The sequence below is a fragment of the Glossina fuscipes genome, unplaced genomic scaffold (assembly GCF_014805625.2).
Source record: "Glossina fuscipes isolate IAEA_lab_2018 unplaced genomic scaffold, Yale_Gfus_2 1, whole genome shotgun sequence".
NCBI classification, from domain to species: Eukaryota; Metazoa; Arthropoda; class Insecta; order Diptera; family Glossinidae; genus Glossina; species Glossina fuscipes.
In genome coordinates, this window is record NW_023998415.1 from 13,802,763 (window position 1) to 13,825,389 (window position 22,627).

A 22,627-nucleotide genomic window follows, 5' to 3' on the forward strand; every position below is an offset into this window, starting at 1 on the left:
TATTACATGTATTCACAAAAAAAAAAAAAAGGTGTACTTATATCAAGTCCTCCATATGACAACAGAAATAAAGTGCATTTGTAAGCCGTGCTTTGTCTGTCTTACATGTTTAGTATGCATAGAAATACTTTGATATCAAAATTTGTTTTTACATATGGCATCATCGATGAACAAATTGTTTATAATCTTCAAAGATGGACAGGATAAACTCATGTATTTCTTCGTTGTCCCATGTATGCACAACCCGTCTTGCATATCATTAATCATTTTTTTAAAGATTTTTAATTCCATTGACTAATCATTTTTTAGGTAGATAAACGATGAGATTACTTTTATTTTAAAACCTAATCAGACATGTGGTGCACACAATAAGTATTAATAAGGGCCAGCGTCGCGTGAAAACTTAATACATCACATATGCTTTATAGATCAAGAAATGCTTATATAACTCCCGCTGGCCGGAAGGGCTTTGATCCTTTCTCTGACTGTCTTTTTTCTATTCAATATTTTTTAACAACATGTGAATGCCGTTCGCTTTCCCTTTCCCTTTGAATTCGCTTTCCTTCCATAGTTTCGTTATTAATTCTCTCTCTTGTCGTCGCGTCTGTCTTTTATTACATTCTTTTTTTCTTTACTTTCGCACCCACGCCCACGAAACGTGTACATTTAATAAATTTGTGCTTCCGCATGTTCTTCATACGTTGTTGGAACTCTCGTGGTCCTAGACATGGTCCTAGAAATTGAAATGACTACTTGGTCAATACACTTTTAGCTTACGGCCAAAGATTCGACTTCATAACCGTGGCCACTATAGACAACTTAGAGTTTCTCGCAGATATTCGTTTGAAGTCTCTTACATACATTTAGGAAGACCATGAAAAATTGTACTAGAAATAGTGGTAACCACTCTACAACCACCTTCTTATTAAATCATTTTATTATCAATATAAGGAAGTCCCTCAAGGCAGTTGATCAGGACCTCTTTTATTTAATTTATACATTAATGATTAGCCCTCGATGATTAAATCCAGCCAGATCTTAATGTACGCTGACGATGTTAAACTGTTTTCTTTCGTCTGCTTGGACTCGTAATCGTATCAGCTTCAAACTGACTTAAATAATTTGGCAGCACCATCTAGTTGGTTAAATTTTATGAAATTAAATTTAAGAAAATGCAAGAAGCCTTCTTTCTTAAGAAAGAAGTCATTCAATACTGAGTATTCATTGTACTGACTCATACAAGTTGGAAAACGTTGTCTCGTTCATCGATTTGGGGAATCTATTCGACCAAAGATTAGGTTTTAATTTTCTCATTGAACTCTCTTTAAGTAAAGCTAGGTCCGAGATTGGTTCACATTAAGAGACGATCCAACGAGCTGAAGGATCCTTTCATTACAAAAAAGCTATACATGGACTTAATTAGACCCATACCTGAGTATGCCTCGCTTAAGTTGTCTCATTCCCATAGGTGTTATGTAGATCAGTTCAAAAGCAATTGCCTGCCTGTTTGCCCTTAGGAATTTGTATTGGGAGCCGCTTACACCTTTGCCGCCTTATGAAAATAGGTTTGCTTCTGTTATCCTTACTATCACTTGAGAAACGTAGATTTATTCTTAGTATCTCCTTCTTGATCAAGCTAACTAACTATCGATTTGTCCCCATTGCTTGGTGAGATAAGCTTTGAAGTCCGCAACCGCTTCTCTAGGCACTTCATGTTCATTAAGCTGAACGAATAATTATGAGCGACTTAACCTGTTTAGAATTGTTTGCAGAAATCTAAATGGTGTCTATACGCGCGATTTGCTTAGAGTCGTATTTAACCTAACTTTTAACCTTAATATCTCATTATGTTTCGAACGCTAACTGGTGTTGTCCACTGCTATCATATTATGTTGCCACACTTTTGTATGGTTGCGATAGCTTAAGATTTCATTTGCAATTTTGTTCTGTACTGGCTGTGGGTGTGTCCCTGCGCTATTTGTGTACATGCTTTTTTTTTGCTTTTTTTCTTTCTTATTTATTTATGAATTATTATTTAATAACTATTATTATTATTTTTTTCTTTATTTTTGCTTATATACTTTATATTAGTTTTTAATATTAATTAGTATAAGATTTACATCGACGAGTCAATTGAATTCGACTGTTAATTTGTTTTAGTTAAGTTGCACGTGTTTAGTAAGTCAAAAACAGAGAGAATAAATAAATAAATGTAATAAATATAAATAAGGGACATTGATCTAAAATTCACTATAAAGATTTCTTACAACCAGCTAAAGACACTCCACTCAGTTTCCACTTTCCCGTCAGGGCAAAATTTGTAGTGACGCTTAGTAGTAAAAGATGAAACTGTAATAATCGATTAATATTATACATATATATATATATATATATATATATATACATATACAGAAATAATGAGTGGATTGTCAATTATCGCTGACTTATGAACATTTTATTAAGGAAAACTTTAGGATTAAACTTTTAGCTCTAGGAAAAAAACTCTCAAATTTGGGAAAAAGAGAAACATATTTAGTTTTTTCTTTTTTAAAATGATGAGCTTCCCGAACAACGTGTAAGTAAGAAATCTGAGATCAAATTGTGCTTTCAAAAGTTTTCAGCTCGTCGCCGTGATTTAAATCGATGGATCAACTCCGCTATATTTACACCTATCATCAGACGATAAGAAATGCAGCTTTCCTTCTCCATTTACTTTACATCATAATATTATTGTTTTATCAATACAAAAAAAGTTCTAAAAAAAAAAAAACCAAGATTATGCCTTCACTCTCATACCTACTGCTATGGTACTTATGGACCAAATACTTTCTTTTCTGTACAACAGTGTAAGAAAGTTTTTCTCGCTTCCGAATATATTCAATAACAAGCCTTACTTACATTCGAGTGTACAATATAATAAAGTAAGGGCTGTGTGTTATTTAGATATATAAATATATAAAATTTTAATTATAAACAAAAACAACAACGTCGTAAGTTTTGCTTCTCATACAACGCTACAAGGCATTTCGTGGTAGGATGCGTTATATAGACGTCTCTGCGAACTAGATTTAATGCTTATTCATTAATTTTATATCTGCGACAGGGGATAAATTGACCGTTATGCTTAAGTAAGTTTGATTAGTTTAAAATATTAAAAAGATATTTATCTATGTTCCGCTTTTTTATCGATACGCCCCTTAAATTCACAACCGCTTCTGTCGCTGAAGGTTATTTGATATAAAAGTTTTCGCTTTGGGCTATGAAAGAAAACCTATGAACAAATACACTTAAAGTGGGCGCCCTAATCTACTTCCATAATAGTTTTTATAAATGCAAATAGAAAAGTTATTATACACTGCTGGGCAAGTATTTTGGGAATAACGTCTTCCTAACTATTGCTTTCTTAGCACAGTTAGCTCAAGTGTACATTTGCTTACGACTACTACTGGTTTTTTTTTTTTTTTTTTTTTGAATTTGTATATTTACCTAAAATTTGCAGCTCCCTGCTTCTATTTGATTTAAACCGAAAAGTCTAGTTTGGGACTCAAAGATAACTCGCAGCTGTTGATAATGCAGTTTGATTAAAAAGTACGGTCGACATGAGAGAAGAGAAAATAATATTATTGTTTTAACGATAGGTTTCTCTTTTTTCAGACGAGGCAAGTTCCTCAATACCCATATATCCCCTGAGGAAACCCGATAATTCAGTTCATGTAAACGAACAAAAATATGATCACGAATATATTAGAGATGGTCTAAAAGGTATTGATCTCTCAGAAAATCAAATCTCTTATGCTAATTTCACTTTCTCACTACCTTATGCAATAAACTAATCGTTATTCAATAACACTATCTCTAGTATAACAAGAAGAGGGCGCTATATTTATAAATATATCTTGAGTTTAGTAAGTATATTTTGCCTTTTTTTCCTTACTACTGCGTGCGTATGCTTTCTTCTTCCTATGCGAGTTGAACGTAGAAATCCCTTTATGATGCCTGCATACTAAAAATACTCTTCTCGTGCCATGGGTCGCCCGTTATAGAGTACTTCGCAGAAACTATTTACGATTAGTTCGCTTTGGTGATTCCTTATTAGCTAACTGCCTAACTGATTTTTCTCTGCGTAGCAACTCTTATTACGAAACCATCTACAGCACTCTAAGCCTCTGCACTGCCAACCATATTGTTTAGTATGTTATCGCGAGCTGCGAGGAGGACGTATGAGTGGGCGTCTCTCTGCGGAATTAGACGCCAGGTGTTTGGCGAGCAAGTCATAACAGCCAGACGTAATATAGGGCTCCGATGATCGTACTCGTAAACTTCCCAAAACTTGAGGGCTACGAACATGAGCGAGTACAATACATTTTTTAGGTTGCGGTGCGATTTGCTCGCGTAATACTAAAAACACAATACAATCCGGGCAGTAAGGACACATCGTTCGGTCAGAAAATGCGTGATGTAAGAATTTATTTCCCCATGCGCTCTGCTAATCCATTGTACTGTGTTTGCGATAAGAGCGACAATCCACCTGCCTTTTCTCGTTCTTTTCCATCGCGACTATCATGACCCCGTCGAGACAAGAACTTCCCTTTCTTACAGCGATTAGGAGTGGTTATTCGCCTGGCACCGTTAGCTGAAGCTATTAATTGGTGGATATTTCTTTTATTATATTTGCGGAGCGTTTGGGTAGGACGCGGTTACACATAAGCAATACAAAACCCACATTACGTCGATGCTCAAGTGTATCGAGACTCGTGGACGTGTTTTCGTCGCCCATGAGCACCTGAGCGTTTCGCTGGCATCTGCAAGCAAGATTTAGAAGCAGCCACTCACACACTTTGAAAATGTATTCTCATGCCTAGAAGATCAAACGGTACCGATTCTTTTAAGTTTGCATCGCCAAGGCAGAGGAGTTGTTCGTCACTTCCTCTATGCGTTAGAAGACAACACTACGTTCAGACGGCATTAAAGTTTATCGCAGTAGATTCACGTCATTCTACTTTATGTTTATAAGGTCTCGGTTTAATGTACCATTTATCATGCGATGTTTGCTGTGTACTTTTACCAACGCCATACGAATACTCCTTCTGTCCGCCGAACTGAAAGCGTTTTTCACCTCTAAAGTGACCAATGCCCAGTACTTCTTTTCCCTTCCTTCCTGCCCTTCGCAAGTCTCATGACCTACGGCATCTAGCACCAATCGCCCTCTTCTGAATCCATGGCGGATATTTGAGAGAGCATGCTTTTGCTTAACCATCAGCAACAGGGTTTTATATAGGCGATGCCTTCCAGCGGTTTGCTCATTTCATCCAAGAAACAGGTTAGTCGATATGACGATAGATCGGTCAATTGGTCAGTGCATGTCAGGTATGTGTGGCACGACCGCTTAGGTATACTTTTCCAAACAGGATTGTTATTTATGAACTATCTACGAGTCTACGTTAACGCTTCTCGTTTCTTAATTGCTTCAATGCATAGGTATTAGTCTCTGTCTTTGGATTTGATATTTCACACATGTTTACATACATGTAAAAATCGTACCATAGATCATAATCACAACGTAATAGAGCAATTTGGATCTCAGTATTTGGAACTTCATATTACTTATAATACTTATTAACGTGAGGCACCTAAATATCGATTCATTTACTATTTGTATCGTAGCGCAGTTGGAGAGCACATTCTCTCAATAACTCAAATATCTGCGAATTTATGTTGAAAGTTTCTTTACAGAAATTGTAGTAAGTTGAATTTCCATAGCAAGATATTACATTCCTCGTCTTTAAGATTTGAATGAACATTTGATTTTGTTTTAATGAGACGGAATCAATATTTGACTTAAGCCGACGAGATTGACATTTGAAAGATTTTTTCTAAAAAATCGTTCATCACTTCAATATTAGAAGTATTATCCGATTTAAGTATTAAGATTAAATTATAACCAAGATAGAATAGTAGACACCAGCGCCTAGTTATTATTACAAAACAGTACATTGTCGATAAAGTTATATTGGCTTTGAAAAGAGGAAAGGAAAGGAGTTTTTTTAACTTTGTAAGAGAGAAAATGCGTAAACGGCGCCATTGGCTGACTCTACGTGAAAGTAAGTAAAGAAATCATTTCATCAGATATTTCTGATTTTTCCAATAATTTTTCCACTGATTCTTTCTTCTTTTATGTTATTTTATTATTATTTTTTTAATATAGTTCTTAATTTATTAACGCTATGCCTTAGGTAGCTATATATTATTAGTTTGTATGTTATAGTATATTGCATTAATTAATTTAATACAAAATTAATTTTCGTATTATTATTATTATTATTATTATTTTTTTGTTTTTTTTTTTTTGTTTTTAATATTCTAAGAATTTTATTATAAATATAATTTATAATAATTGTAATTTATGTATAATTGTATGCGCACATATGTACGTATTTAAAATTTTATTATTGAAAATTATTCTTTCGCTCTGAATCCATACTTTTCGTATTTTTGTTTTAACATTTCTTTACTTTTTAACTGTCGTGTTATCTTTCGGTTTCATAATCATAAGCGGTGACAGTAAGAAGCTTGCAAAACATCTGATAATTAAAGCCACTGACTACGGCAGATCATTTGAAAAGTTTTTTAAAAGTTGTTTTCAAATCTTCTTAAAACTTACTTTACGTCTTACACATTCCCAGCTCACACATTCATTCATATTCTTCATGTCAATCAAACTTTTCTTACTTTTTTATTTTTTTTTAAATGTAAAGACGCAGCGAAATAGAATTTTTTTGCTCAAAAAATTGCAATATCGGATGCAGGCCCTTCCAGTTAATGGGTGCTTATATAGCGATGAATATCTGGAAAATAGAAAAATAAAAAAAAAAAAAAAATATATGCATACAACCTATTCGATAGCAGAAAGCTTGTATTGAACTAATATTCAAACTATAATTTTCTTATCTCTGTCAAAAAAAATGATACGTTTTCATATTTGGACCACATTTGCTTTCTGCATGACTTGATATTTATATCTAATAAAAAACGCTTGTAGGCTTCCACTTACGATTCTCCTCCTAACAGCCATCGATTGGATTGTTGTCTATTTTCAAACTACTATTTCGAAGTTGTGTGCGATTGCTTTCCTTTGCAGGATAACGAACACTTTGAGTATTCATTTTTGGCTATATGTATTATCAAAATAAGATATTATTAATATAAAGGCACTTGTAGATAAATTGACTTAATATTTGTCGTCAAAAATATTTAATTATTTATATATTTTGTAGGTTGGAAGTGCGTCCATAACAGCGGATATCAATAACAAGTATATATTCGTAGTTACTGTAAATTTGTCGACAACGGAAAGATATCTGGACGGATGGACAACAAACGAATGCACATGGAATGGTTAGCTTAAATTACATATTGATCGCGACAACTTCGAATCCAAAAAAAAAAAAAAATCAACATTTGCTTTAAACATCCTCTTAATTATAAATGTAAGAGAAAATTGTTATATCATACAGATGGCTAAGCGACGGACATTGTTATATCATCATACAGATGAGTAAGCGGTGAACTGAAAAACTGGAAAAATCGATATGACAAAATTTCATTATTATTGTTATTCATATAAGGATCGTTAGCCTTCATTTATGAACATTTACGCGCATAGATTTATCGGATCAGAGTAATTGCGACGTAATTTATCCGTTTTAAAGCGAATTATTAGGGATCGACACTTAATACAGCCGTGAATATTAATTTTGTCTTTTATTTTTTTTTTTTTTTATTGTCTATTTTTATGCTGTACAATAATGAAATTCTTGTTTTGAACAAAATTCGAATCAATTTTTAGTAATGCAACGATATAACGAATTTATCTTAATATAAAATAATAATAATAATATGCCATGCCCCTTATGTCACTTTACTGATCACATTTTTTTTTTATTTTTTATTTATTTATATATATATTTTTTTTTGTTTTTTAAACACTATTATACTTTCGAAAGCAAGGATAAGTATTTTTATTGAATACTTTTACTCACTTTGGATGCCGCTTGGATGTCGCTTTGTACCGTCGCCTGTATACCGTACGGCAAATGCTAAGTTCACATTAATTAGTTCAAGTTGACCAGATATCGTAACGGTGCTAATTCATTTTAATGATCAATTCTTATCGTTGTGCTGATCATTATTTGAAAACGACTTTTTAATCAGATTTCTATTAAATATTCTTCCCGCATCTATACTCGAATATGATGAGGTTTGATTTGAAAATTTGAAAACATGTTGCATGAAAAGTGTTTGTCACAAAAGGAAATTACTTAAGCCATCGTAGTCAGTCACACATCAGAAACGAAATGATTGTTATCGTTTTAAAGCATTTAACAAAACCTCTTGCGAAAACTTTCGTTTTGTATTCTTCTGTCACTTTTTGAGTTTTTACAATAGATTATTTGATCAAACAAAAACCCATATATGCGACAAATTAAAAAAAAAAAAAAAAACAATAAATAAATAAATAAATAAATAATAATAATAATAATTTCATCGAAATCCTTATTGTAGTAACGTTGGTTGACATCTGTAGATCTTTGTACCTCGGAAGTTGATTTTGCTTTATTTTTCTTATTTTTTCTTATTTTTTTTTTTTTTTTTTTTTATAAATCCGTTGAAAAACTTTTTTTATTCCGTTATTGTACTTTACTTAGTACAAATAGTAACAAAATGTTTATTATCTTTTTGTTTTTTTACAAATCAAATTAAAAAAGTAAAAAAAATTTTCAATAATAAAATTTTGAATTTGGTAAATATGCCTACACATACATAAGTACACGCATTCTATTTGCATATGTATGTATATTTAGATATAGTAATTAATCATTATTTATACACTACCGATAATAATAATAATTATAATTATAATAGTAATAGCAGCAGCAGAAACAATAAAATAATTAATATAAATAATAATAATAATCAAAAAAAAAAAAAAAAAAAAAAAAAAAAAAATGATTATAAATTAAACAATAACAATAATAATAATAATAATAATAACAATATTAAGAAATAATAACAATAATGATAAAAAAATAATAACGATAATTATAAAAAATAATAATGATAATAATAATAATAATACTAATAATAATAATAATAATAAATAATTGTAATAATAAATAAATAAATAAATAATAATATTAACAATAATTTGACAAATAAATAAATGTTTATTATGCTACTTAAAACAACTTACGATTACACAGTGAATCTTAATTCAAAGTGCAGTTATTAACATACTCACATACATGCACACACATACATATGGATAGTATAGTAATAGTATGTGCGTATGTTTAAATTTTTACTTTCATCTCTGTATGCTATCTATAGTACGTATCCTCTGGTGTTTTGTTCGAATTTTCTTGCCGCAATAATGCTGGTATATGCGGACATAATGTACAGGCTTTTACATTGAAAATGCAATCAGCACTTAGTGGAAGAATATATTGCACTAGTACTACATACATATATACAACAGCATTGGGTGGAATTTGAGTTGTTTGCCCTTTTTTTAATTTATATACATATGTATGTATGTGTATACACTAGATAACCGATGTTTTAGATGAGCGTATGTCCATACATATGTGCAATGCTCATGTAACGGATCTGCCCACACCTATCAACATATTTTGACTCAAAGTTTTCTATCTACTTAGAAGAGACTAATGTTTGTTATTAATAAGTTAAACCTTCGCCTAACGTCGAAACTGCGTTGTAAGCATAACGGAAGAGATGCACATAATTTTATTGTTACTATTGTTGTTGTAGTTGTTGTTATCATTAGTGATGTTCTGTTATTCATGTTATTATAATTATAGACTGTATTAATTTCAGCTAAAACCACCATGATTGGATGATTGATTTTGCGCTCTGAGAAGCAAGGTTTACTTTCTTTGATTTAATGTTTAACTTGATTGATTTAATATTACTCTCTTAGGGGTCCAGCATAACTAGTCTTGCAGGCAAAAAGTTAACACGCTCTTATTTGCTTAGCGAGGCCGTGGGCCTTTATAATTTGGATTTGTATGACGACCCGGATAACGTGTTTGAGCTAAAATTCCAAAATGAATGTATATATGAATATATGAATGCAGCATTTTTGAAAGTTAACAATATGCACTCACCTGGTATCATCATATTGACTGCAGGATATACACTAGCCATTTGAGCCATTGGTGGTCTTAAATCAGTTGAAGGAGAGCGACGATTATTTGGTAAAGCTACGGAAGGCTGTTAAGCACAACAAGCATGTTACAAAAAAAAAAGAATTTCCCTATTATACTTTAATTGGAACTTACATGGGCAAAATAAGTATGACCGTATTTGAAGTAAACTCCTGGTGTGCCTGGATTATAAGTGCCTAAGAGTGGTTGGTGATGAGCGACCGTTGCCGCTGCAGCAACAACGGCCACATCGGCAGCCGCGGCAGCTGCCGCAGCACCTCCTAGCACAGACGTAGCAGCTTGTTGAGATACAGCCGATGTTGGAGATGCTGTTGATAAAGCCGCCCCACCTGCGGCAACATGCTGCAAGTGTGGTGGAATGTGTCCAGTTCCGCGGGTAGCTGCTAAGTATAAAGAAGATGCCGCAGTGTTACAATGCAAATCATTGACATTGTTGCCGCCAATCATATACGAAGGTGCATAACACCCAGATGTGATAGGAGCGGCAGCATTTGAGCATGTTTGTATGCTATTAGGTGAATTGTTGTTGCTATTTTCATTACTGCTGGAGTTTGTGCCCGGGGAATTGCGTTGTGGCGTCGAATTATTACGGTAATTGGTACTAGAGCCATTACTGACGGTTTTTTGGCGAAAGGCGGTAGCAGCTGCATTCAAACGAATTGGCGGCTTTGAAATACCAACCGTATTAATTGGGGCTATATCTGAGGTAGAGGAAGTTTGACAATTGCTACCGGAATTTCCTGCGTACCCGCATGGGCCACTTAACAAGAACGTTTGTTGTTTCTCGTTACCGTCACCACGTTTAAGTGCATGCGACCGAACTGACGTATTGTTGCTCAATGGTGATCCTATATCGATGCTGTTAGTTAGCAAAGGTGTTTTCCCACTACCGTTATAGCCACTGGAATTAGCAGAATTCTGCCGATTCAAACTGTTGTTATTAAACACTAACAGCTTTTTGCCGCTTACACTTATATTATTACTACGTTTATCAAATGTCGATGAATATGAACAGTGAGTGTTGCTGGTATTCCCAACTCCAGTGGCCTGATTGTGTTGATCAAAATTTGTTAAATATTGTGGTGTAGAAGAGCTATTGTAGTTTCCTCCGTTAGAGTTATTTCCACTATTGCTACCTATTATGGGTGGTGTGGAAAATACCACTGGATTATGTTGATTGGGGGGTGCAGATGGTATCGAATGAGGTGTACTGGATGTAGATTGTGATGGGTTGCTTCCATTGCCCCCATTTCTCGCGAATGTTGCACTACTAGGGCCTTGAGAAATGTTCGTTAATAAATTTGGATCCACAATAGGTATAGCTGCTTGGCCAGGTGGGTGAATTGCGTGCCCAGAAGTGTGTAGGCCTGGATGAGCTGTAGGATGTGCTGGATAAAACGGTGTAATCATAGCGTTCTGCTGATGAGAGTGAACAGTAGCGTTAGCGTTTGCAGATATCGTTCCAGTCGACATAGGTTGGGCAGTAGCTGATTGTGGAATCAGAGTTGCCGATGGTGCAACATTCGAAACAGCTGTATGGCTACCAGCGGTTGTAACATTTGCATACGAAAACACGTTTGCAGGGAATATGGTTGCATGCGGTGATAAGGCATACATGCCTGTGCTTGGAGTCGCTCCATTTCCACTGGGATCTGATGATGAGGTTGCTGATGTTCCCGGTGCTGCAGCTGTCAGCGTAAGAGTCGGTACTTGATGATTCAATTGAAATGCCGCTGTCCCAGCACCGTTTGGTATTGAAGCAGCTGCGACAACCGATATATTGCCACTTTGTCCGCTAGTATAGTGCGACGGTGTCGGGCGTTTTATACGACCTGTACCGAAAATCGTTGTGCCACTACTACCAATGTGCGCTTGAGAGCCGCTTGAGCCTGGTGTTTGATTCACACATAAAGAAGTGTTATTACTGCTAGTACTGTTTACGGCATTACATATATTTGCAGAATTTGTTGACGGACCAGCCGTCGCATGGTTCCCATTCAAACCCAAACTTACGGCGCCTGGAACATGTGTATTCGTTATAGGTACTGAAGGTGGTGGTGGTACCTGCACTGCTGGCAACAATGATGTCGCAGGTACAACATTTGCGATGGCATGCTGCGGAACATAATATGTCATTGTTTGGCCCCAATAACCTTTGAAAAGTATGCAAAAATGTAAATATTTGTATGTATGTATATGTGCAGCGCAAAAGATAAAAAAAATAAATAAAAATATGCATGCATGTAAGTATACCATTGTAAGGATATGGATATCCAATTGGATAAGAGGCCATAGGCATTTGATGTAGCTGCCCTGTAGCTGAATTAGGAGCTGTGGTCGCCAACGTTGCGCCAGCTACAGGGAACTGTTCAGTAGGATAAATGACTTGACCTGGATATATATGTGTGCCATTGGCTGTAGCAAACTGCGTTGTAGGATACGCAGCTAGCGGAACCACCGTTGTTGTGCCGCCCGTAGAATATAACGTTTGCGTGCCAGCTTGCATTAAATTTGCAGGCTCAGCGATTCGTTGAGATGTATCATATACCGGCATAAGATAACCTTGCAGCTCCCCCTCCTGCACATAGTTAGACGTGGCGTTTATTTTATTTTTTGAGAAAGATTAAAAATTATGTTAAGTCAAAAACTTACAACCTGCTGAGGATATGCGTAAATCATTCCTTGTGGTATCGCATAAATACTACCATCCGGCTATTAATAAAGAAATAAAGATTTAAGACCGTATAAGCTATTTTCAATCGTGGCGTATACGTACCGCTTGCTGATATGTTGCAGTACAGTACGGAGTGCTACCATTTGACATTGTGGTGGTGTGGAAAACTGTTGATCCGTCGAGTGCTTGATAGCTTTGAGTCCAAGTTGCTGATTTCGGCTCCTCGGAAGAACGCTTCGGAAAGGTATCGTTATTACTATAAGGTGTGGAACAGGTCGAGTGCGGTGTTTCACGACTTTGACCCGGATGAGATGTTTGGCTTGAGAACTAATAGAAAAAAATTGCAATTGCAAGAAAGCTGGTCTAATTTTATTTAACGGCACATACCTCCGTTTTTGATACGTCTTCCCTATCACAAAGTGGTATATTCGGACTTGTTGATTGGTTTTTAAATTTTTGAACTTCAATACGATCATAATTTTTCGTAGATATTGTTGTAGTAATGCTAACACAACTATTGGCTGCTTTATCACATTCATCACCACTACATTGCTTGGAAACATCTGTAACTGAAAAAAAAAAATATATATATATATGTGAGAGAAAAAGAAGTATTAAAACTCTTCTCCATTATGATATACATATTTTTGAGAAGAAATTTTCTTACGAATGCAGAATTTTTTGATTAAAGCCAACTAAAGAATAACGTGGCATACTTACTTTCTTGATGATTACCATCTAGGTTCATATTTAAACCATCCTCAACTATACCCGTAGATGAGGTTTGCGTCGAGGACTCCGATACATTTTCCCCAGCAGAGCATGATGAGCTGGATTCTGCTTTTTGGGATTGCTGGGTTTGATTTCCTTTCGTTTTCTTCAAAGATTGGTGCTGCGGCGTGTTATTTTGGTTATCATGATAAATTCCGTTTCCCGTGTTTGAACCATGTGGTGGCGTTAGGTTGGACGGGTCAAAATGGTAAGCAGAGCTGTAAACATAAAAACAAACGTCCTCTTAAAATTACATTTGCATTTAATTGTTTTTTTTAGTTTTTTCCAGATCGAAATTTTTTAATCCACTAACTACCTTTCGAATATGTGAAGCACTATACGTTTTCACTTCGAATTTATCTGGATGTATATGTAGTATTGACGTTTACGGGAATTATACTAACCTATTACTGGAAGGAGATAGGCGCCACGGCGTATTAGTGTTTGCGGTCGTATCCTGCTTCGGAAATCCTCTTGTGTTATTGTTTTTTGTAGAGTTAATTGGTTCTCCTCGTAATAAATGGACTGTTGTGGACTGCGTGGAACCATAATTCCCAAAATTGTTCGCTTTTATTGTCGTACTACAAGAACGACTCTCCCGAACATCTAACGACTACAAATATAAAAATGAGACTTGATTATACACTCACGAAATGAATAAAATGCACTGAAAAAATTTCTTATATAAAAATTTCAATTAAATTTTCTATAATTATAGACATGTTGCGCATCGTTCCGCTGCAGCAGAGAGGGCTTTTAGCAGCAAAAGCCATCAAAAGGTGGACGAACGATAAATGAATTTAATATCATCATTGTATGATGACGTGTCAAGTTTGTTAAGGCTATGTAAAGGCATACATAGAAGCAAGCAGCGAGGTGGGTCCTTCGTAAGCCCCATTTCATATACTTTTTGTAATTAGAATACCCAAACTAAGGGAAATTTTTTTTTTTTTTTTTTTTTTTTTTTTGCTTAAAACCATTTAGATTTGGATAAATGACCGTGGAGCACATACATTTTGTGTTTTCGACATTTTTCCATTGTGTCGAACTCGCGGCATGGGCTGTGGCTCCACTGAGCTTGTCCAGCTTATATAATTGTCATCCTCTGCACTGCTGTTAGCATCGCTCGGCATGCGATTAAATATACGGGGACGACTGCGATCGTATTCATCCCCCCTTTCCTCGAAACTTTTAGCTTTGCGATCTAACATGGCACGATCCGGGCATAAGTAGCTACTTTGACGAGCATCGTCAAAACTATGGGTATCACGTTTGAGTATGGACTTGCGCGTCTCGTCTCGCTGATTAAGTACCAGTGATCTAAAACGAATCTAAAATATATATCGGTAAGGTAATAAATTATTATAGAATCATAGTTTTTTGATAATTTATTAAAATATTCTTACGTCTGGGATGCGAGTATTTTTTGTTGGCGCTACAATAACGCACTGCTGCGTTTCAGTATCAACATTGTGTTCCATGCCGAAAAAGGCTGCTGTACGATGTATTAGCATACGATTATATGATGATGCTGAAGGGAAGCGCATTTCGCCGCAACTATAAATCATTCACAAAGAGAGAAAAGCGTAGATATTACACAACATAAACAGATTTTATTATATAAATTACTTTCCATCCTGAACAAAATCGATTAGGTCTTTCTCAATTTTCAATAACAGTTGGCGATCTTTCACGTTCTTATTTAAGGTCTCCTTAAAAAAACTTAACAAATCTGTTCCCCCATGATCTGTGTATTGTTCGTTCGAATTTTCTAAATAATTAAAAACCAAAAAATATATATGTAAATAAATATATATATCAACGCATATATATATATATATATATATATATACCTCTCGAAATGAATCCGGATGTGTTGTTACTGCTATTAACACTGCCGTCCATGCTACTACCGGGAACAACTCCGCCACTGCCTGTGTTATTTCCATTTGTGTTCATGTTTTTCAAACGAGACTTTGAACCTTTTGAACTTGAATTTGTACGATGCTTTTTGCTACCAGCAGATCGCTGTGGATGAGATTGCTGTTGCGGTTGCTGCAGTTGCTGATGATCATAGTACGATGGCTCGTCATTAGAATTGTTACTATTCTGACTGTCAATACGTGGATTACGAATTTCTTTATCGTAAGTGTTGCATTGCGGCTCGTGTTGCTGTTGAGCTTGTTGGGCATCGTTAAGATGTAACTGGTAGTTAAGATGAGAGTTGTAGATCGTATCAGCTTGAGTTGCTGATGCATTTTGTTCACCAACATGTGAAGCATTTGATGTACTAAACTGCGTTTGACTAACGCTGGGCTTGATAATGACGTTAGTGGCACCTCGATTATTTCCATCACCATTACTGCCTTTGTGCGAATCACAGTAGGTTGTCTCTGCATGTGCAACCGCTTTTACATCGACAGGAGATTTCTTATTAGAATTGTTGTTATTGCTATTATTATCGCTAATATTTCGATATTGTTGTTGGCCGTTATTATTAGTGCTCCCTCCTCCTCCTCCACCCCCGCCACTTTTCGATTTAGGTGGCGTCAGCTTTGGAAACTCAGTCTCATTACAGAGTGAGACATTTGGCTGTTGCTTTTGTTGACTAGTCACAATCACAGTCGGTGTTTCGATAGTCGGTGAGTTGCCCCTAGTTGCGGACGTTTGAGTATGTAGTTTATTGTTATTGCTTTCGTTTGCATCTAAATGGTTTTGATGATGTTGGTGGGTCGGGTAACTTAAAGTTGCACCGTTCGGAGATACCTGATAGGTCTCCGCTGACCTTGGCGTCGGAGTACGCGGGGGCGAGGCAGATTCACGCATAGCATGACTACGTGTTAAATGTTTACCCTTCATGTTTCCCTTTTGAAAAAACAAAAAAACAAAAAAACAATATTTTATTCATAAAAGATGAAATTATTTCAACTTCATCCGACATCAATAAAAATACAAATAAATCAGTTTGAATAAATTTTTTTTTTTTTTTTGATCAACCTAATCAGAGAATATATACGCGGCCATCCTTTAAATTCTTTTTCATATCATAATTTTAAAAACTTTTAAAATATTTCGAAGGGTTTTTTAAAGTAACTTTTATGCATATTTGAACGCCAATTACAGAAGTTTCATTAAATAAAATGCTATTGTCAAGTAAAATATGCGAAACACTTTCGATAAAGTGTCTGTCTTCCATTTGAGGTTTATCGAAATATTTTGAAGTGAAGCAAAGCGCTAATGATAAAACAAAATCCTATTTCTCAAGGTATAAGTGAATCTTGGATACCCTTCACCAGAATGCGATATATATGCAAATGTGTTGTGCGAGAATTCACATTTTGATAGCAAGCTTGCAAGAATAACAAAGAGAATAATTGGCAACACCTTTTCGAATACAGTACATATGTCTGCGAAAAATATTAACCGAACTATGTCTGAAGTTTCGCGAATACTATTGACTCAGAGCTTCATGCTTTTATGAGTATTAAGTGCTATAAAATTGTTATAATTTCAATCTGTATCGTTCTGTCCTTTTGCATTTCCATTTTGGCGTTGCTAATATGACCAGCTACAAAATTTTCAATTCCACATTAAAGAGCAAGAAAAATCCTTTCATAATAATGCGCATCAAGCATCAAGTAATGTACTAAGAAAATATATTAAATGGTTATAAATCAGTCCTATCAACATAACCTTGTCAATCTAGTGCAAACGAGAGAAATCTTCTTCACATTTCTTCCTCATATGGCATTAACTTTTCACTATATATGCTTTATCCATAAGCTTATTATTCCAAAATTTAAGATTTTCTTTTAAATATCTTATTAATAATTTATTTTAGAAATTTACAACAAAAGATCTAATCGACACCTGACCAAGAGATGTAATTTTCTCAAACGCATGCTCGTAAAAACGTTGAGTATTTGACCATTTAGTTGAAAACGAAACAATAAAGTTAGTTTACTCTTAGCCTGAATTATTATTGAGGAGTTTAGATTAGGAAATGCAAAAAAAAAATAAAGGTTTCTTAATAAGGCGGAGCTCATTCAATAGCTTCGTTTTTTCTACGACATCTTTCACTTTTATACATCGAAACATTTTAAATAACATTATATACTTACTCTCCTACTATTTCCAAAACTATTTTGTCGACCCAATGAATCTTCAGCACTATAATCCTTTTGTGGCCGGGCAGAATTCGACAAATTTGTATTATTTGTAGCCACAGCCACGTGTTGCTTTGTGGAACTCATAATCAGTATGGCCTAAAAACTGTAACGAATAAAAAAAAAAAAAAAAAAAATTCAAATCAAAAAGAGCCAAAAAAAAAAAAAAATATATATATATATATATATATAAATATATATATATATAACAATAACAATAAGAAATCATTTTGCATATTTGTCGTAAGCGGCCTCTAAGGAAAGAGAGATTGCGTTACTTTATTATTTTTAATACGCTTCTCCAGGTATTTTATTGTTAGAAAAAAAATAAAATAAAATGAATACATAAATAATGTGCATGCTATTGTGGTATTCTGTGTAATATTGAAAATACCCTATGCCTAAACTTTCAAGAACGAATTGTGTTAATCATTCAGCTTCGATTCATTTTATATATTTTCCAGTTAAAGTTAACCTTACTTTGGTAAATAAGTCAAATGAGAAATTATAAAACTCACCCTTTTTGATTTTAACCATTTCCTGGCGTTTAATGGATATGAAGCTATGAAACAAAATTATTAAAAATATTATTCAAGATATTTCATAAAATTCAATGTTTCTTGATACGTAATGAAAAATTATGTTACCTAATTTGAAAAATTGTTAATTATCTACGCGAATGCGAGTTTTTTTTTATGAAAAATTGTGTTTACGAAATTTTTCAATGACAATTCACAATTTTATTATCCATCCATTATTTCCTATAACTTGGATTCCCAAAACGAAAAGAAATGCGTAATTTTTTTTTTTTTTTTTTTTGTCGATAAATAAATTAAAGCAGTTCGAGAACAATCGGGCCGTAATACGGAAGATCTTGGTTTAACAGCATAGTTTTAGTCGAGATTAAGAGCGAAACCATATTTTGAAAAGAACTTTTAAATATATATTTTAAGAGGTAATGATGACAACAATATTATAAATTATTTTCCCGAATTTATTTAAGATTAGCGGAGAAGCGAAGGCTTTTAGACCTCGTACATTGAGGTATTCAAAAGAATTGATTGAAATGATAGTGCCGGTAGTGCACTAATAATATTCCTATAAAACACAAATTTATTATCCATAATAGGTAAAAAGCAGTATTCTGTTATAGTGCCCACTATTAAATACCCTATTCCACGTCGTTTAATACAATTATTTATATAAAACGACTTTTAAAGAGAAGCTTCTATATGGCGGGGGCGGAGTGTGTGATCGAAAAAGTGATCCGACCCGAACCATTTTCAGTAGCGCGCGTTACTGGGAGAAAAAAAATTCCAGTATACGAAATATTATCGAAATATCTTAACAATTGCGACCTGTTTATTGAATACAAAACACTAAATGGATAGACAACTTTAGATTTAGATTCAGAAAGTAACTCTGAATAGATCGGTGTAATGAAAGCTGGTTCCACGCATTTCACGTCCTTCTGACTGTTGCGTACATCCACATAAGCTTCATATTACCCAACTTGTGGTATAAGGGAATAATAACAAGAAATTAAAAAGCAATTTTGAAAGATAGCGAGAATAAAATCTAGAACTAGTTCGGAAAAGTTTCGAGTTTCGAACAAAACGCAATGCATTAATATGCAATCCTATAACTAACCCAAGATTTCAGCATCAAAATTTGATTAATAGCGACATCTATTAGCTACAATTCTAGGCTATGAATTCTTGTAAGTCGAATGCTTGATGTACGTTGCGCACTTAGCGCACTTAGTGCACCTGCCTAATTGCGTCATGACTTGCTTCGAGCAAACGATGTTTTGATCCATTTTCACTGTTTTTTTTTTTTTGTTTTTTCGAATTTTAATCTTTTTAGGAACGAATGAGGTCTAATTTGAAGAATTTCAACAATAATTAGTAGGCGAAAAGTGTATTTTTGGAATTTGCAAACAATAAAATGGGCTTGTAGGTGTCTCCTTTGAAATTAATGAACAAAAAAATTTTATTTATTTTTTTTTTTTTTTGCTTCAATTTTTTACGTAGACGTTGGCAATGCGAAAACTTAAAAGTGCAACTGGGCATATCAACGAAATACTTCATATGTTTGCGTGTGACTTTGAGGGTTCAAGTGAGTGAAGCGGATATATAAACATTTGCTTTCCGATTTATTGCTGAAAGAAAATTTTCACATATCGGTCAAAATTAATTAGTTATACGATTGTCTGGTTAATGAAAGGCTTCAATAAAACTTTTAAAGTGCTTTGATAAAATCCGAAATATAAAACTGTATTGTAACGAAAGCTATATATATATATATATATATATAGCGAACAATAAATCGGAAGACTTAGCGCACAACAAAGGTAATTAGGTAAGGTAATTATGTTCATCTTAAATCAAATCTCAAAATTTGACGATTACTGAAGTCGAGTAGTATTTACATTCACTTTTGCTCGAATACATGCTCGAATATCTAACTGTTATCTAAAATAAATATAACTGGAAATTTCAGCTATTTATGTAAATTATTGGGAACATTAAGCCTAGAATAGCGTCAGTGAGTGGCAGACAGACACATGTCTTCTATTCCATCCCCCATTCCACAAACAAGCTCGTATATTGTTGACCTATAAATGGAGTCAATATACAATAGGCATGGGCCCGCGACAATTTGTGTCAACTTTTTTTTTTTTTTTTAATGGGCTTTTTAAACGTTTTACGCACCATAAGTGGTTATTGATAACTAAATAAATAAAATAAAAAAAAGGAAACTTTTATTAAATAAACGCTGGCGTATGTGTAGAATTGCTTTTTTGGATAACATAATTGCGAGCCATTTGTTAACAGGCAAACCACTAAAGGTGTTAAAGGTGTTACTCCACTCGTTAGTTTTTGTCCATACTTGGAATAACCTTGTTTGCTTAATTCATTGCGAAATTAGGAGAAATGTATCTATCGTCACAGCACATAAATGCCGTTTATCTTGTGCTAACAGTGTAGTTGTATATACCAGTCCGAAGTACAAAGCATGCCCGTCGAGCCCATTCGACTTGAGGGACTTTGCGAAATTTTCTTATAATTGTATCTGCACATGAACTAAAGAAACTCAAAATCCATTTAGATAGAAATACATAAGTCATTCATTTATAAGGAGTGAGAATTAATTTAAATCAAGTTATTATTAATCCAGAATAAATCTAGAATCCTAGCTTTGCAAACTATCCATCTTTTTAACTACCAGCTAATATATATCATCAAATTTTAGTATTCCCAGATATTTCAATAGAATGAATGAATATGAATATGAAAATGAGCCAAATTACAAGGCCGTCGAAGGCGGCCCATGCAAGAGCATAAGGGACACACAGTCACTGAAGAAATTAAACAGTCGTCGTCGTCTTAGATGATAGATGACAATTATTTGACTTTGGCTTTTGAATCAACACGATGTCATGTGAACGGATTGAATGATTGCTAGGAAAAAAAACAAACGCAAACCGTTAAGAAGGTCATATATCCAAAAAAAAAAAAAAATTTGATCCGTCAGTCACATTCTCATTCCATATTCAGCCTAAATACGCTATCGCGTCTATAGATTCGTTTTGTTTCGAATTTCAGATAATCGTCACTTCAAAAAGTATTGGTAATCAATTCTTTGCTCCGATCCTATAACAAAGATCTCTTTAATTAATTTTTTTGTTTTTTTGCTTTGTGCCTTACATACGCATGGACGTCATCGTGGACGACATCGTTTTAAGCCAGGAAAGCGTTTACCTTCAAAAGTTGCGCAAATACACATGTTATAGGAAAGAAAAACGCAAGTTCAGTTCCGTGAATCCAAAAAATATGCAATTAAAACACAGGGTGATTTTATGCTAATATCCCTTCTGCTCTTTACATTCTAAAAAGTGTAAAAAGTGTAAAAGCCAAATGTGTTTCATTGTTTTAGATAGGGCGGGCAAACTTTTTCAAAACCAATGAATTTATTTATCGTTGTGACGATAGGTGAAAATGAGACGAAAGTAATTCAAATTTAATAAATTCCTTCTTAACGAAATTATTTGATTAACAACAACCTACCACGCCTACCATTCAAAAATAATATCATTTCGCAATTGAAGGAAAAGGATAAAAAGCACAAAAGAAGAATGAAATAAATTATTTTGCACATAACTAACTAATATATAAGGTAGTGGTAGTAATACGCTTTAAAGAGAAAATAATTTGAAGTGTTTTTATCGAAGTTTTCTTCTCACATCGAAATTCTTAAATAATTTAGTGCAATCATAAATGACCTATACCACTTACTAGATGGGGGGATAAATCTTTCGTCTATTAAGTTTATTTTTTATATTCGATATTTTCTTAGTGCATACACACACATGACCACATGACAAATTGTAAACACACGTTAACTGATATGAAATAGGAAAAATTCCCACCAATCTGTTAATCAAGTCGCAAAGACAATAAAATTTTAGAAAAAAGGAAAACGGAAAACTGGGACACTTGCATTATATACAACACATTTAACTGCTAAAATTCTCAATAAGAGACAGCATTTACAACGACAACAATAAGAAGAAAAAGGATATACATATCACACATAATAATGACCTGGCCAAAAGGGCGAGAGACATCTATGATGAAGCTATGCAATATTCACATTGTCTAGGCTTTCGGAGAGGACTCTTCGTAGCTGAGCTAAAATCATGCGCCGAGGAAAAGTCGATAATGAACTTTTCTTCTTTTTTCTTTTTATTTTTTTATTTTTTTTTTTTT

The 22,627-nt window shown here is 34.1% G+C and overlaps 1 protein-coding gene and 1 long non-coding RNA gene across 2 annotated transcripts in view; both read right to left on the reverse strand.

Annotated features, from left to right (window-relative positions):
- Nucleotides 1-6,462: 6,462 nt before the first annotated feature.
- LOC119631573 lies at nucleotides 6,463-8,904 on the reverse strand. The gene is made up of 2 exons (XR_005246680.1): nucleotides 8,040-8,904; nucleotides 6,463-6,845 (listed from the first exon to the last, which is right to left on the reverse strand). It is a non-coding gene; the product is annotated as an uncharacterized LOC119631573 (long non-coding RNA).
- A 277-nt stretch (nucleotides 8,905-9,181) lies between these two features.
- Nucleotides 9,182-22,627, reverse strand: part of LOC119645064 (protein encore) — a 14,432-nt gene continuing 986 nt past the window's right edge. The window contains exons 2-16 of the mRNA XM_038044920.1: nucleotides 18,374-18,417; nucleotides 17,811-17,961; nucleotides 15,543-16,554; nucleotides 15,319-15,460; nucleotides 15,096-15,246; nucleotides 14,703-15,020; nucleotides 14,094-14,302; nucleotides 13,639-13,907; nucleotides 13,306-13,487; nucleotides 13,021-13,245; nucleotides 12,897-12,956; nucleotides 12,498-12,822; nucleotides 10,359-12,397; nucleotides 10,185-10,290; nucleotides 9,182-10,111 (exon numbers count right to left, since the gene is read on the reverse strand). Of these exons, the coding sequence (XP_037900848.1) occupies nucleotides 10,050-10,111; nucleotides 10,185-10,290; nucleotides 10,359-12,397; nucleotides 12,498-12,822; nucleotides 12,897-12,956; nucleotides 13,021-13,245; nucleotides 13,306-13,487; nucleotides 13,639-13,907; nucleotides 14,094-14,302; nucleotides 14,703-15,020; nucleotides 15,096-15,246; nucleotides 15,319-15,460; nucleotides 15,543-16,554; nucleotides 17,811-17,942 (5,232 nt within the window). The 5' untranslated portion in view covers nucleotides 17,943-17,961; nucleotides 18,374-18,417 and the 3' untranslated portion in view covers nucleotides 9,182-10,049. The remainder of the gene's footprint in view (nucleotides 10,112-10,184; nucleotides 10,291-10,358; nucleotides 12,398-12,497; nucleotides 12,823-12,896; nucleotides 12,957-13,020; nucleotides 13,246-13,305; nucleotides 13,488-13,638; nucleotides 13,908-14,093; nucleotides 14,303-14,702; nucleotides 15,021-15,095; nucleotides 15,247-15,318; nucleotides 15,461-15,542; nucleotides 16,555-17,810; nucleotides 17,962-18,373; nucleotides 18,418-22,627) is intronic.